The sequence below is a fragment of the Medicago truncatula genome, chromosome 3 (genome assembly GCF_003473485.1).
Source record: "Medicago truncatula cultivar Jemalong A17 chromosome 3, MtrunA17r5.0-ANR, whole genome shotgun sequence".
NCBI classification, from domain to species: domain Eukaryota; kingdom Viridiplantae; phylum Streptophyta; class Magnoliopsida; order Fabales; family Fabaceae; genus Medicago; species Medicago truncatula.
In genome coordinates, this window is record NC_053044.1 from 48,136,731 (window position 1) to 48,153,327 (window position 16,597).

Below are 16,597 nucleotides of genomic sequence, written 5' to 3' on the forward strand. Positions count from 1 at the left end.
TATAAAAAAAAAATTCTCTTTTAGCAGGAAGTCATCATAATGTGGTTTCTTCAAGTCTTTTGAGATGAAAAATCATTTATAATAACATCAACATTAATATTCTCCAATACATCATTTTAAATTGACAAAGTTGTCAAATCATTCAATCTCTCTAATGGCATTGATAATCTCAAGTAGGTTTTTAATCAACTTCAGTTTAGAAAAACATTTGATTTTTGCTTCGTTTAGGATTTTACCTTTTGCTTCTTTTGTGTTTTGTTTCTTCAGTTTTGCGTTTTATAGGTTGGGATGGGGTGTGAAAATGAAACACAGCTGAGTTGTAAAAAGAAAAAGGGATAAGGGGCTGCTAGACTGAAGTCTGATAACTGTTTGGGCCCCCTTTTTTATTTTTCCTATATATACCCCTTCGTAAACTAGTCTTGCCATACACACTCCTCTATAAAAAAAATATTCGGCCCCCTACATGAATGGGTCCTAGGTCGCTGCACTCCCGACCTATGCCCATGACTTGCCATGAACAATCGTAAAGCTATGAAACACGCTCTCTCATTCAAAAACAAAAATCAATTTATCAACGGTTCTTTCCCACGACCACCGTCTTCGAGGTCATAGTCAGGTCAAGTGTAAAGCTATGAAACACGCTCTCTCATTCAAAAACAAAAATTAATTTATCAACAGGTGTAGAGAAAATGGAATTAGATGAGCTGATGATGATGAGGATGATACCTATGCTCTCAAAAAAAAAATAAGCCCTAGTTACTTTCTCAATTCGAGATGTAATGTTTTTGGTAAATTAGTGACATTAAATGGTCCATAGTCAGGTCATTGGAATCTCTTAGTGGTAAAGTTGTTGAATTTACAGATTCGACCAATCTTGGTAGCCATATGGTGTCTCTTACTTGCTTCAAGGTTTGTATATGCGACAAGCTTTCTCCCATGCACGAGATATCAACCTATAGTCACAAAAAAATAAAATTTGGTGAGAAAATTGGATTCATGAAACAAGGGTAAAATTATACCGTATAATTAGGCAGAAGATTTCTCACAGACCTCACTAATCCTAACATGATTTTCTTTAGCGTCCCTCTCAAAAAAAAAATTGATTTTCTATAGAGTCCTCGTTACTTCAATATTCAAAATGAAAAAGAAAAAGAAAACATGGATTAATTAAAAAAAGGTAAAAGATTAGTTAATTAAAAAAATGTTCAAAAAAAAAATATAATTTTAATAAATTTTCATTTTTGTGTATACAAATTAGTATAATTTATTTATCTAGAAGCATTAATTTCATTTTCGTTGTATATATAAGGGGTTGGAACTTGGATAGTTAAACTAATTAAATTTAAGAGATAAAAAATTAAAGGTACCGGATTCAAACCCGCATGAATTAAAAAAATTAATCTGACAACTAATTACTAACATTAATCATTTAAAAAAATCATTGTATATAAGGGAAATTGCACTCACCTACCTTAGAGTGTGTTTGGATGGGGGAATGTTTTGAGGGAAAGTAATGTTTTGAGGGAATTCAACCACTTTAAGGTGAATTCTATTGTTTGAATTCACCTCAAAGTAGTTGAATTCCCTCAAAACATTACATTCCCTCAAAACATTCCTCCATCCAAACACACTCTTAGGGTTTCTTTAAAATACACTCACACATCATTGTTTCTTCTTCTTTTTTGATTGAAACTCCCATTGTTTTATTCAATGATACAGTATATGGGGAGTGAATATTTTAAACTTGTTTCTTCTTCTATAACCATCGTTGCAACTTTTCATTTTCCATTTATGTTTTATTTTAAACTTGTAAAAAGATAGTATGCCAGATTAAAGAAATTTGAACCCGTCTATTATTAAAGTCAAAGCATCTGTACCAAAATTCCTCTAAAACAATTTTTTCTACTAATTGGTGTATCGTGTTTTCAGTGATTCATTTATGAATCTACCAATTTAAAATACAATCTTCTTTCATCTTCTCATGTTACGATTCTTTGACGTGGAGAAATATAATGGATTAAGTTCAAGTGTAGAGAGATGAAGAAGCAATCGAAAAGTAAATGGGTTTGAATCCTAGAGGTATTGAAGATGGAAAATTTGTAAACGGCGATTAACATAAAAAAGCATGAGGGGAGGTGGGTATTTTTTTTAAACTAAAGAGGGTATGAGTGTCTTTTAATAAAACCTTAGGAGAGGTAAATGCAATTTGCTCTTATATATATAGAGTGTTGATAAATGTTTTAGTTAGAATATATAATATAGCATATTTTGACTTAATAACACAAATTTAGGGACTCAATCAACTACTATTTGCATCTATTATATGTATAGAATGCATTGAACCTCTTAAAGTTGTTCAAGGGTGAACATTTTACTCCTTAAAATTAGAAAAAAGGATTAACATTTACCATCTTAATTAACAAATAAATTTTATAATGGCAAATGTTCCACTATATTTTCATACTATTAAAAGAGTAATTTTGACATTCATGTAAATAATGAATCATGTAAAATTATCAAATTAACCGAAAATTCATAGCGAAAAATTTGTAACCACTTGAATGGTCTTTTATTTAAATTTGTGGTTTTTTTTGCCGCCACAAATAAAAAAATTGTCACAGATATTATTTGCTGAGTGTTTTTTCAACCAATAATAACTAACGACTAATTTGAAATATTGGGATCTCATTTTCGCTCTCCCACAAACCAAACCAAATTTTGATATCTTTTTGTTGGAGAGTCCATAGAAGGTCGGAAACAATAATGAATTAATGATCTATAATCACAAGAGAGACACCACATCTCTATCGAAAATATTTAGACATTGAGAATAAGCCATCTTTTTTATATAATATTGGATTCGTTCATAATCAATGTGATATTAACCGCTCACACATGAAAGTAAGCTATGATTCTCTATGCATAATAATGAGAAGAATTTGGGGGATATAGATTAATTTATTTATTTTACAAAAAAATAAATTAATCTATATCCTAGTTTTCGAAACAAGATGCGTCAATCTTTGCTATGTAATTATTAATTAACTGCAAAATGAAATAACTGGTATATTTTTGTTTTGACAAGAAATATGCTAAAATGATGAAATTTTGTCAGACATGTGTACTCGATCCCCATCAAGTATCAATGAATGGTCTATGCCCCGTGCAATAAACCCTAAAATATCCTATAAATTAACCTACCAATGCATGGCAACAGGGATATCATGTCATACTCATCATTATGATTATTCACATGGAGTAATAAAGATGCATGACATATGTTTACGAGAGCTTGTCATTTCAGAAAATCAAATGCATGCATAAACTCTTAATTTACCGTTAATTAATGATCTAGACTAAGAAGGAAAAAGAGTAGGTTACCTCAGCTTCGTTGGAGAGACCAAGTTTTGTGACCAGATACTTTTTAACCATCAACACCGTCATGTTTTCATCCCTTTTCAATCACAATTTAGAGAGAAGAAAAAAAAGGAAACTTAATTAAAAAAAAGAAAAATTAATTGCAAAAAATACTAGAAACAAAAAGATTGAAGAGGAAAGTGATCAATATAAACCCATAATACACCCCCAACCGCTGCTTGGAAGATAGAAACAGAGAGAGTGATGAGATAGATGTAATAATAAGATAATAATAAATAGTAAATATTTAAGTGTTGGAGATGTTTAAATATAGAGAAATGATATTTGTACAATTATTTCTGATACTCACATTATCTTTTTATTCTTTTTCTTCATTTTTCTCTCTCCATTGTTTTTAACCAATGAAAAAAGAGAAAAAAATAAATTATCACAAAAGTTGTATGAAATGGTTGTTCAAATATCACTATTCTGGAATATAAGAGTTCAAATGAAAAAATAATTAAGGGTTAGCTTTTTCTCTCATTTCAATGTGCATCATCATGGCAAAATGGAAAAATGTAATGTTGATATGATGGATCGATCAGCCATGCATGCTAACTTGCACCACTTACTTTACTCTTATGTATTCCTTTGATATTTGAGGCAAAGTTTCACCATTCCTGCCGTACAAAACATTAATTAATAATTCCTCAAAGACTCCAAAAAGATTTGAGATCAATGTATTTAAAAGGTGAAATCAAAACAAAGAAAAAGTGTCCTTTGTGATGCTCACTAAATTAATACCAACAAAGTCTAAATATTTTTTTACAATCATTTATTATCATACAATTTTTTTTGGGAAAATGTTAACCAGATCCCGGGACACTGGTTAAGGATGCTAAATGAAAAAATTTTAAGTAAAAAAAAATATTTTTAAAATTTTGGAGAATGCTAATCATTGTCATTGGGACATTGGATAAGGGGATAAAAATATAAATATAATCTTGGAAAATGGTGAAAAATGATAAATTTAACTTTTTAAAAATTAAAATGTTGTTGAAATCAATGCAAACATGTTACTTTTGGCTTCCTCAAAGCAATGGTTAACAAGACCCTTAAACTTCAAATATTACCATATTTGCTTCCGCGGGGCACTGGTTAACATGACATTTTTTTAATGTGACCGAAGACATTACATAAATACTCCAGTAACAATGATCATAAAAAAAAACTTCTCGTAACTTTTGCTATAAAAAAAAAAAAAAAAATTCTCTTAAATTATACTATATCAAAGATAATTGGAAAACAAATGCTTATTTTCTAATATTTATAGAGAGGAAAACAAAGATTTAAATATTTGTTGTTTTCCCTAAAAAAAAAAAAATTGTTGTTTATCGGTTAAAAATTAACTCAACTAACCGACAATGTTGATATGGTTAAAATGAACACTCGAATTTAAACTGAGACTTTGCAGTTGAGAGTGTTCAATTACAAAAGTAAAAAAAGGAAAATAACTGGTTGTAATGTAAAACAAAAAATAAATAAAATCACAAATGTTTTGAAATGAAAATTAGCTCACCGGTTGGTAAAGGAGCGTAGCGTAAACCACAAACCAGATTGGTTGCGATGATGATTAACATTATTTGATCCGGCGAAGTAATGATGAGAATCACTAGGAATCGGTGTAGCCAAGTCTTCACCACGAGGATTCATAATTTGACATGAGGATGATGATGGTGGTGATGATAACATGCCATTATGATGATGGTCATTATAGCAATTCAAGCCTTCTAATCCTTCTTTACCTTTTCTAATTGATTCTAAACCTAAACCCTTATCTTCAAACCCTAATCCTATTTGAGGGCAGCTTAGTACTGTTTGTGAAGAAGAAGCTGAAATTGGGTTTTGACTTACTATTTTCTTCGATGATGATGACGTGCTACTTCCCAACCCTAACCCTAAGTTTAGCCAATCTTCTTCTTTTTCATCTTCTTCTTGAACAGCTTTTGATGCTTTCTCTTCTTTGAAAAAATTGAAATCCTCATTGTTTTTCAGATGAGTTTTGTAGGAACGAGAAGAAGAGGCCATGATGAGGTGAATAAGGTATATACACTTAACTAAGCTATGCCAACCCTACACTACGATACAATACAGTACTACCTTATCAAGAAACATGTTTGGTAAATGATAAAGAAGGGTGGGTTTACTTTCACCCTTTTATGGAACGCCATGTTTTTCCACTGTTGTTAACCCACAATGGCATTTTCACACCTATAGGCTACACTAGTCTTTCACTACTATTGGACCTTTATTCCTTACACCAGGGAAATGGTGCATTGTAAACCACTCGATTAAAATCTAATGGTGTAAATACAACCATATAAATTAGAAGTTACTAATTAAAATTGTAGTTTTTAATTTATATGTCAATATTTACATCATTACTCCCTTCATCCAAATTATATGACGTTTTTTTTTTTATTTTACACGTATTAAGAAATGTAATTAATTTTGTGTGGGAAAGAGATTTTATGAGTTGTTTTTCAAAATTGTTCTTAATAAATAATATGAAGAAAAAAAACAGATTAAAATTGGATGGCTGAGTTCATTTCTCACTCCCATTAAGATCTTCAATCTTCTTAAAATGAGTTTACCGTTTATTTTTCTTGAAAATAAAATAAATTTTTATAAAGTTGATGTTGTGTAATAAAGGAATGTCCATTATCACCTAATTTAAGGGTGAACTCTCTTATTTTTAGTAAATTTTAATAAAAATCTTTTCTATTTGCTATTATTTTAAGTAAACTTTTCTTAAAAATGAACAAAAAAAATATCTTTCTTTGACTCATTTTTTAGAGATTCATAATACACTCACTCGTATAATAAATTTATCTTTACACTTTGAAATTATTTATTAATAGAAAATGAGTAAGATAATTAATGATATTTAAGAGTAGAATATCAACAAAATATAATCTTAAACTGTACAAGTGACAAGTATAAATGAAATGAATTTTTTTTATTTAAAAACATGTATTGCGGAATATTTTGTCAAAAAAAAATGTATTGAGGAACATATTCTTTCAAAAATAAAAGCTATTAAGAACATCCCCTAAAAAAAACATAAAGGAATATATATCGTGAAAAGATTTTAATACACAATTTTTAGTTTAAGATTTTTTTAATATAAATTCAATTACATTTTATCATCTAAAATATCTCTACATGTATTAGGAAAAAAATATATCTACATGACTACTTGTTTGCCAAAAGGATTTGTCTACATTAATTATCTTCCAAAAATCGTGGTTAATTTACTATACAAACAATAAAAAAGAGTTATATGAGTAAATTAGTTTGTGAATACCACTTATAATGTTATTCTTGTTTCTAATTTTTATTGGATTTTAGATATAAAAAATTACAATTCCATCTACCAAAAATAAAAAATTACAATTCCGTATCTCAACTTATAAAAAATAAGAGAATGCTAACTAGTGTTTCTGGAGCAATGGTTAAATATCTAAAACAAATAAGTTTTTATGAAAAAATTGTGTAATCATTATTTTATCAAAAGTAACATCTTATATTTTCAAGACAAAATTTCTATTTGTAGATTTCTTAACCATTTCTGAGGTAAATATCACTGCAACTATTTGCATTGCACGTGAAATATACTCCCTCCGCCCTTATATCTAATCACTCATTTGACTTTATTTTTGTCCTTAGATGTAAACCCATTTTCAAATTACAAGATACATTTATTATTTTTTCTTAAACATTTTCATAATTAATACTACTAATTTATCTTAAAATATGAAAAGTCAAATTTAATACACATGTAAATAAATAGACACGTTAATTACACTAAACTTTTTTTAATAAATGTGAAAAAAACAAAAGGGTTTACGTTCGGTGTAATTATATGTAAGTTTTTAGACCAATGCATGCTATGTGAAATTATGAATATTGTACTGAAATAATACTGTACTATTAGCTAGCTATAAAAAGTTAGTTTTTCCCATGGTTTTCTCGGTGAAGTCCTCTTTGCTTCTTCCTGGGGATTAAAATCAGATGGAGTAGTACTAGATTAATTAGTTTAGATTTGAGTGTCGCTCTTTTTCGAGGTACATCATCATGATATGTTTCCTTCTCTGTTCTTTCTTTCTTTTTGTCTAAAGCATCTGAACAGTTATTAGATAACTAGGATTTGGATTTGTACGTGGAGTTGGATTGTTTCTTTCTACATTTACTTCTTTTACACGCAACGCAAACAAGACCAGAGAGTGAGATGTAGAAGGAATGATTGTGTGCTGTACCTGGCCAGTTAATTTGATAAGAATGGAAGAGAGAAAGCGTAGCTTCTGCTGCTACTAATTTTGTAACTCATCTCACTACAAGAAATCATGCAATTAGTTAGGGAATTATGCCAGGAGTACTCCTGGGAAAGTTACCGGGAGTAACCCCTCCCCTCGCAGAAGTCCTGTCAAATTGCATGGCAGAAAATGAAATTCAAAAACGAATACGACCGGTCTTACTAAGTCAGGAAAGCTGCTGCTTTTGCATACCGGTGCAACACTTTGCTGGGGGTTGATTTAGTTTACTAAGCTGCTCTTTTCTCACTTGATTTCCAGCTCAATCGTTTTAATTCTTCCAAGATTGAACGTGTGTATTCTCCACCAATCTCAAGTATCCGATCATAACATAATTCTTGATTTTGTTGTCAATATGTGGGTTGGCAGCAATTCAATTTAAAGGTTTCCCATTTACCAAAACCATAACATTAGTTTCTACATCCAATTCATTTTGAGCGATACTATCCTGAAATTATTTTAATTTACTTTTCAATTAAAGCAAACACATCGAAAATACTTTTATATTCACCACCTTCTTCCCCAATTGGCATCGTTATCACAAAATTTGAAAGAAAAGAGTAATAGACAGGTCATAACAAAATTTCCAGATGAAAATAAGGAGTATTGAAAAGCATCCATGATCTCTGATCTGAGCGTTTCATTGATCAAATGCAAATACTAATGTATAACTCACATAAAGGATCCGCACAAAATAGAAGTGTGAATTAATTATGGACCTTTAGATTAAAAAAATAAATGGTTAATATTTGGTGTCAACGAATCCGTTGACACCTGGTGTCAGCTGATCCTGACTATATATGGTGTCAACGGATTCGTTGACACCAAATCTCAACCGTCTATTTTTAAAAATCAATGGCTTATAATTATTTACTAAATCAACTCACGTAGCCTTTTTCACTGTAACACGCTTGTTTTCTTTTAGTTCCTTTTTAATCTTGCTCAACAAAGTATACGCAAACGATCAACGGAAAAATGTCTTCTCACAGATCTGAAGGCTACTTACTTATTCATACCCAAGCAACAACAACAACTCTTGATTTCTGTACACTAAGTACCGGAGACGATTCACTTTAATTTACATAGCTTTTCATTTTACCAAACCCACAATTGACATAGTTTTTCGATTTAATTTATATTATGCAATTTTTTTTCTCACCTAAAATTGCACATATCCAAGCAAATCAATAAATAACTATCAATTTTGTTTTGAATTCGGACTCAAAATCACACCAATACAAACTATGATGCATGGAGCAAAGAAAAGTAGTAACCAATATCAAAGTAAACACAAGCAACAACAATAATAACAACACCTAGATCTAATCTAGTAATCAAAGTGAAAAACTCAAAACCACAAGCAAAGGATAAAGAGAGAAGAGAAACAAACACACGAAAGATTGTTGACCTAGTTCGGTCCAACTTGACCTAATGTGGGGAGAGATTGATCTCTCCAATCCACTATCAAAGAGTTCTTACAAAGAGATACAAATAGGTTACAAGAAATTAGCTTCAACAATCTCACAATGAACAACCCTAATTTCTACCCATTTTCCCAATCTCACCAATGAACAAGACACTCAATGATTTTCACTCACCCAAGGTGTTTACAAATGTTTCCCAACCCAAGAGAACCCCTCAAGATAACCCTAATCAAAGACCATCAACCCTAAAGTTACCTCCTTTGATTTCCCTAGTTTCTCTCTCTTGAAGCTCTTCTCAAAAATGAAGAATGAAGCCTTAAATAGTGTTCAGGAATACGCAGCATCATGCCACGTTTCGAGCCCATCGTGCCACGATGGAACAGGTGATAGTACAATATTATATCTTATCCGCCTGCATCGTGCTACGTTCCTCCTGGATCGTGCCACGATTTTTCCAGTGGTAACCCAAAAACTGAACCATTCAATCGTGCCACGTTGCCCTGCAAACGTGCCACGGTTTTTTCCAGACTTCAAAATCAATTTTGAGACACATTTCAACATATTTCTTACCTTCATCCAATTGTTATTGATTTCATAAAATTTAATAAATTTTTTTTAGGAATTGGTCTAAGAGGAATTTTCTTCCATTTAAAGGATTAGGGTAGATGGTTTTAATTCATATCCACCCCTAATTGAATAGTGGATTTTAATTTCGATTGCTGCAATATAATATAATATAATATAGATGAAGCATTTGTGAAGGTGCACAAGGGGAGAAGAGAGGAACAAAAGTTGGAGATAGAAGATGGTATACAACGCGAGTGAATGAAGACGGTGAAGATGAGGTTCAGTGCATCACGCGTTAGGTACAAAGTAAGTGAATTAATAAGAGTTGTCGGATTAAATGAAATCAAGGGATATGATTTGGTGTCAATATAAAGTTTGACATATGATGTCAATGGATCCTATCTCATATAATAATTGCAGCTGATTACCTGTATTTAGATTATCTCTAAGTTAGTGCATTAGCCATAAAAATCACTTGTATTGAATTGAGAATTCAAGGGATTTTAAAAGACATTTTTTATAATGAAAATGTCTAGTGATATTCAATCAAGACTTTTATAAAATGTAAACAAATCTTGTGGTATTCAATCAAAACAATCATGACTTTTTTTAAGGCAACAAAATCTGTTGGTATTCAATTGAGATTTCTAATGATTTATGAATTGTCTATTGGTATTCAAAAGTCTATAGATTTTGATGGATTCATGGATGGAATGGATTTTATGAGACTTTTTAGTTAAAAATATGCTTAATTGCACTTTTGGCCCCCTATCTTTCCAAAAGTTGCGGTTTTGGTCACCTTACTAATTAAAATACAAAACAGCCCCTATGTATTGGATCTTTAGTAGTTTTGGCCCCCAAGGTCAATTTTGATTTGGTCTTCGATGATGTGGTAATTTAAAATAAATAAATATTTTTTTAGAAAAATTATTATTTTTTAATTTAAAAAAAAAACGTGACGTCCACGTGTGCATTGACCAAGTCAAAATTGGTCTTGGGGGCCAAAACTGCCAAAGATCCAATACATAGGGGGCTGTTTTGTATTTTAATTAGTTAGGGGGCCAAAATCACAACTTTTGAAAAGATAGGGGGCAAAAAGTGTAATTAAGCATTAAAAATATAAATATTACTCCCATCCAACAATCTCACACAAACCCTTGAGATTTTGTCATTGTCTTGCAAACCCTTATATGTCGTCATCTTCCATGCCAGGTTTTTCTTTTCTCTATCAAATTCTTCAACTTCCATTTCTTTTGTGTCTGATTCTATTTTTTTTTTGTTTCATTACTTTTTTGTCTGATTCTAGCATCCTGCTTCTTCTTTTTCTGTTCAATTACTTTTTTTGTCTGATTCTTGTATACTTTTTTCTGGTTTTGGATGGGATTCAGTTGCGAAGACTTACACGGCTACTGAAGAAGTATGGAATAATTACTTAAAGGTGAGCTAAGTTCAAAATTGTTTAACAGTATGATTGATTTTTATTTTATTTTTTGTAATATTTATAGTATATAGTATATTAACTAGACCTTTCACCCGTGCTAACACCCGGGTCATGTACATTATAGATGCAATATATTGATATTATAGATGCAAATAATATATGGAAAGTAATACTCCAAAGTGAGTGTGTAGCATTACAGTTCAATGAATTTATTTGACCTGTTCTAAGCTTAAATCAGCCAATGCTTAACCATACGGCATAAGCTAACAAATTCCCTGTATTTATGTTTAACCATCCATTATGACAGACCAACGCTAACATCAACCATTGAAACTTATGTCAACAGAAAAGCAAGGAAATCACGAAAAACAGTTTGTGTGCACATAACTAAACATAATTGAAAATACATGAGAAAGTATGATTACTTCAATGATAAACTATGCTAAACTAAGTGAATCTGAAATGAAATAGAACAAATAAATAAACAGAGTGAAATTAACTAACCGTTACGAAAAATCTCCTTGAAAACAACATTATTGGTATTATCAATGCAGCAACCGTGTTCATCCAACAGCAAAATATTCAGCCATTTCCTTGATGTAACCCTTGATATGGCTACGTAGAGTTGACCATGAGAGAATACTGGTTGTGGAAGGTAAATGTCAACCTGTTTGAGTGACTGCCCCTGACTTTTGTTGATGGTCATTGCAAAACAAACAGATATAGGGAATTGTCGACGTTGAAATTTAAAAGGAATTCTTGTATCAGACGGTTCCAACGAAAGTCTAGGAATAAAGACCTTTTCTCCAATATTGCTTCCTGTTATAACTTTTCCTTCAAGCACATATTTTCCCATCTTTGTAATAATCAATCTAGTTCCATTACAAAGGCCTGCAGTTGGGTCCAAATTCCTCATTAGCATCACGGGTACTCCAACTTTTAATCGTATTTTGTGACGTGGAAGTCGAGAAGCATTAATTGTGTTCAAGAACTCTAGTGTATGAATGTCGTCCGGCCTATTCATCATAGATGGCTTTGTGAGCGAAGAGTCACAACTTAAAGAAATTTTCTCTTCGCCAGGTATGAGATCCAACATATAATCATTAATTTCATCCACAGAGACATTTTTAGGTGTAAGTATTGCTCTATCTTGGAAGAATTCATTTTCATGCATGTTATCCAACAACGACGGATATATGCAGTCAACAATTGATGCAATATGATCGCCGGAACTATGAATAAGCAAGTTGTGTGGAATTTGCATGTTTATATATTCATCATTTTCTTCCCCAATGCTCCCATCACCAATCCCCAACACCCATTCATTGAATTCTTTTCTTTCGCATATCTCATGAGGTGAGCTTCCATGCAAAAGCCTCATATTAGTAGTTAGTGTCCAAACTTCACAGAAATGCGATAGATGGGAAGAATTAATGGTTGCATTACATACTTCTTGTCTGTTTGCTTTCGGTATAATAGGAAGAACTTGTCGAAAATCCCCTCCAAGAACAGCGACCTTTCCACCAAAAGGAATATTCAACCTGCCACCATTTTGGTGTCTAAGAATATCCCTCATAGAACGATCAAAAGCCTCGAAGCAATGTTTGTGCATCATAGATGCTTCGTCCCAAATAATAAGTTTTGTTTGAATGATAAGCTCTTCCAAATGACTTTTGGGATCTATGTCGCATGTAGAAAGTTCATCAATGGATATAGGAAGACCAAACCTGGAGTGTGTTGTTCTTCCCCCCAGTATGAGCAATGCTATAATACCGCTAGATGCAACGGTCAATACTATGTCCTCCTTTGAACGCAATGTAGATGCTAAAGCTCTCCATATGAAAGTCTTGCATGTTCCGCCGTAACCATAAACAAAGAAAAAACCAGGACGCTTGGAATTGACTCTGTTAATGATTATGTCGTATACTTTCTTTTGTTCCGCAGTCATTGTCGACATCAATCTACCATGCTCAATTTCAAGGTTCCCTTTGTTGTAACTCAGCTCATCGTATAAAAGCATATTTTGTGCATGATGGATCAATGAAACATCAGGTCTAGGCATCATAGGATAATCATCCTTCATATTCTTACCACGTTTTTACACCAATCTTTCTATTTCTGCAAGGGCATAACTTCTCAATTGATTGTCATCTAACACCAAATCTGCACGTTAAAAACATGATATTATATTCTAAGTTGCTGAATTTTTTACATTAAGAACCTGCATCTTATTGATCTTAACGTGAATGCCATTTAAAGTGGATAGAAACCATAAGTACCTTGTACACGTAGTATACGTTTCTGACGGCGTAAAACATCATCGCTTAGTTGGGGCCATGTCTTGTCCCAAACATGATCCGGGTGAGAGAATTGATTTGATACCAATAAAGTGACAAACAACCTGCGTAGATAATCGGCGGTTCCCCATTGTCCGGCTTGGTTTATGCAGTCAATAAACTCTTTGTCATCACCCAACAACCCCAAAGCGAAGCAAGCATCTTTGAATGAGGCATACTTGTGATTTTTAACTGTTTTAATATCATCAAAGGATGGCTATGTAGCTTGGACCATGGAGGAAACTAATGAGTTGTTGTACCTCTTGGTGGATGCTATAAATAGAGGGTTACATGATGCCAATGAGTCCCTTAGTAAACAAAATGTAGAGCGACTATCCCTTAGTAAACTCTGGTTTTGGATGGGATTCAGTTGCGAAGACTTACACGGCTACTGAAGAAGTATGGAATAATTACTTAAAGGTGAGCTAAGTTCAAAAATATGATTGATTTTTTATTTTTTTGTAATATTTATAGTATATTAATAGTGATTTTTTTTTTGTTTTGTTTTTTAGTCCCATCCATCTCACAAAAATCTTCAAGGAAAAGTATGCTTGATTATGATTATTTGAAGATTGTTGTTGGAGGTGGAGTGTCTAGCGGGAATAGTTCTATAGCATCAGACCTTGAGGATACTGACGCAGCAACTTTTGAGCAAGAAAGTGAAAGTTTTGGAATGGAAGGGTTTTCATATGATCCCAATAGTGATACATTCATAGCACCAGATCACTATGAACCACCGTACCAACCTCCATCACCTCACCAACCTACTCCACCACCCCATTTTTCTTTAGATTCAGAGGTTCCTATTGAAAAACGAAATCGCCATAAGAGAAATAGATTCGAGTACGAAAGGATTTATGGCGTTGTTGGGATAAAAAATCAAGGACCTGCTATGGAAAACCTTTCTTCTAGCGTTGGGATTATTGTTGTGCACTTTGAAAAGATGTCTAACATGATGGAGAAAAGAGAACAGGACAGAGAGCTGAAGAATAATATTTGGGATATTATAAAAGATATTCCAAATTTAGATGACAAAAGTTGTTTCAAGATTGTTGAATTAATGAAGTCTAAAGCAAATAAGGACCTTTTCTTGAAGATGTCACTGGAAGACCGCTTGTCTTGGATAAAATTTAAGTTAGGGAACGATTAATATTTGATCATCTATGTGTTATTTGAACATCTTGATTTTGTTGAACTATAGTTATGGGTTTCTATTTTGGTTGTACTTTTGTTAAAGTATTTGGTTTGCTTTTTTTTTTTTTTTTTGAACTATAATGGTTGTATTTGGATTGAAGAATTTAGATCTATATGTTTTCTGAGACTATGGTGGTTAAACTTTAATTATATTTTCATTATAGTATTTTAAATATAACTTTGCATTATGACATAGAGGACGAAGAAATTGATTATGAAGGAATGAGTGAAGATATATAGATACTGAAGCTATAGACGACGACGATGATGATAATGACGACGACGACGATGATGATGATACAAATGATGAAGAAACAAATGAAGAATTTTATGAAGCCATATACATGTATATGATGGCAATTCATGTTTTAATGCACGTGGTAAATCAGTTTTTGAATATGATGCGTGGTGAACATGTTGAACGTCCATTAACTCGACGACGAATTACAAGTTAGGGATATGACTATATACATAAATCATTGAAAGGAGATTCTGAAATCTTTCGACAAGTATATATAATGTATCCTGATGTATTCCGAAAGTTATGCATGATTATAAGAGAAAAAACACCTTAGGTGGATACAAGATTTATTTGTATTGAAGAAATGCTTGCGTCGTTCTTACAAATTGTCGGTCAGAATGCTCGATATTGTATAATTAGAAATACATTTGGCCGATCACAATTTGCTACAGGTGAAAATTTTCACAAGATTTTGAAGGCTTTGAACTCAATAGCACCTGATTTGATGGATAAACCAACCTCAAGTGTGCCTGCAAAAATAAGGGAAAGCACGAGATTTTATCCTTACTTCAAGGTATGTGATCATTATCTAATTATAAGAGAATTGTAAATATAATCATCTTTATTAGGCTTAAATATGATTTTCGTCCCTGTAATTTGGGTCCGTTTTGATTTTCGTCCCTGTAAAAAAAAAAGTTTGAAAAACATCCCTGCAAATTTTTTTTTGTTTGAAAAAGGTCCCTGGCCCCACATTTTTTATGATATGGCATGGATTTTGCCACGTGGCAGTTGCTGACTGTGCAATTTCTGCCAAGTGGCGCTGACGTGGCAGTCCACGTAATTAAAAAAATATGAAAATAAATTCAAAAATCAATAAAATATAATTTTCAAATTAAAAAAAATTAATGGTCGAAAATCTAATTTTAACAGTTTTTTTCCGATTTTTTTTTCTTCATATTTAAAAAAAGAAATTAAAAAAATCATTTCATTTTTTTTCTTCAGAAATTTCAGATTTTATAATTTAAAAAAAAAAATGAAAATTATATGATAAAAATAATTTCAGAAAATAATTTTAATATTTTTAAATTTTTTTCAGATTTTTTAATTTTTTTATATTTTTAAATTTTAAAAACAATTTTTAGAATTTAAAAATTTAATATTATGTGGCATGCCACGTGGCAAAAACCATGCCACTTCAACGTTTTAGTGGGGTCAGGAACCTTTTTCAAACAAATTTTTTTTTACAGGGATGTTTTTCAAACTTTTTTTTTACAGGGACGAAAATCAAAATGGGTCCAAATTACAGGGACGAAAATCATATTTAAGCCTCTTTATTATAATATTTTTTTATGGTTATATATAAACACACTTTTAGGATTGCATTGGAGCTATTGATGGTACACATATTGTTATGCAGTTATTTGTTTTTCTCTTTTTGATGCATTGGTACAAGCTCGATTTTGAATCTAGAGATCACTTTGTTTAGAAAAAATATATATATTTATTTGTTTACTATTTCTATCATTCATGGTTGTAAGTTTGTTCTTTTTCCACTAAAATTCATTGAATCCTTTGAAATATTAAATTCCCATAAAATCCTTAAAAGTCGGTATGATAAATCCATTAAAATCTTGAGTGTTTAAAGTCTTTTAAAATCTCACAGA

The 16,597-nt window shown here is 31.6% G+C and overlaps 3 protein-coding genes across 3 annotated transcripts; 1 reads left to right on the forward strand and 2 right to left on the reverse strand.

Annotated features, from left to right (window-relative positions):
* Positions 1-678: 678 nt before the first annotated feature.
* On the reverse strand, positions 679-5,521 carry LOC25489894 (E3 ubiquitin protein ligase DRIP1). The gene is made up of 4 exons (XM_013606177.3): positions 4,937-5,521; positions 3,990-4,037; positions 3,382-3,454; positions 679-953 (listed from the first exon to the last, which is right to left on the reverse strand). The coding sequence occupies exons 1-4, from the start codon at positions 5,443-5,445 to the stop codon at positions 765-767; spliced, it is 819 nt and encodes a 272-aa protein (XP_013461631.2). The 5' UTR covers positions 5,446-5,521; the 3' UTR covers positions 679-764.
* A 6,140-nt stretch (positions 5,522-11,661) lies between these two features.
* LOC112420261 (ATP-dependent DNA helicase PIF1-like) lies at positions 11,662-13,245 on the reverse strand. The gene has a single exon (XM_024779021.1). The coding sequence runs from the start codon at positions 13,243-13,245 to the stop codon at positions 11,662-11,664; it is 1,584 nt and encodes a 527-aa protein (XP_024634789.1).
* Positions 13,246-14,045: 800 nt separating this feature from the next.
* On the forward strand, positions 14,046-14,648 carry LOC25489895 (uncharacterized protein At2g29880). Its single transcript, XM_013606178.1, has one exon. The coding sequence runs from the start codon at positions 14,046-14,048 to the stop codon at positions 14,646-14,648; it is 603 nt and encodes a 200-aa protein (XP_013461632.1).
* The last annotated feature ends 1,949 nt before the right edge of the window (positions 14,649-16,597 follow it).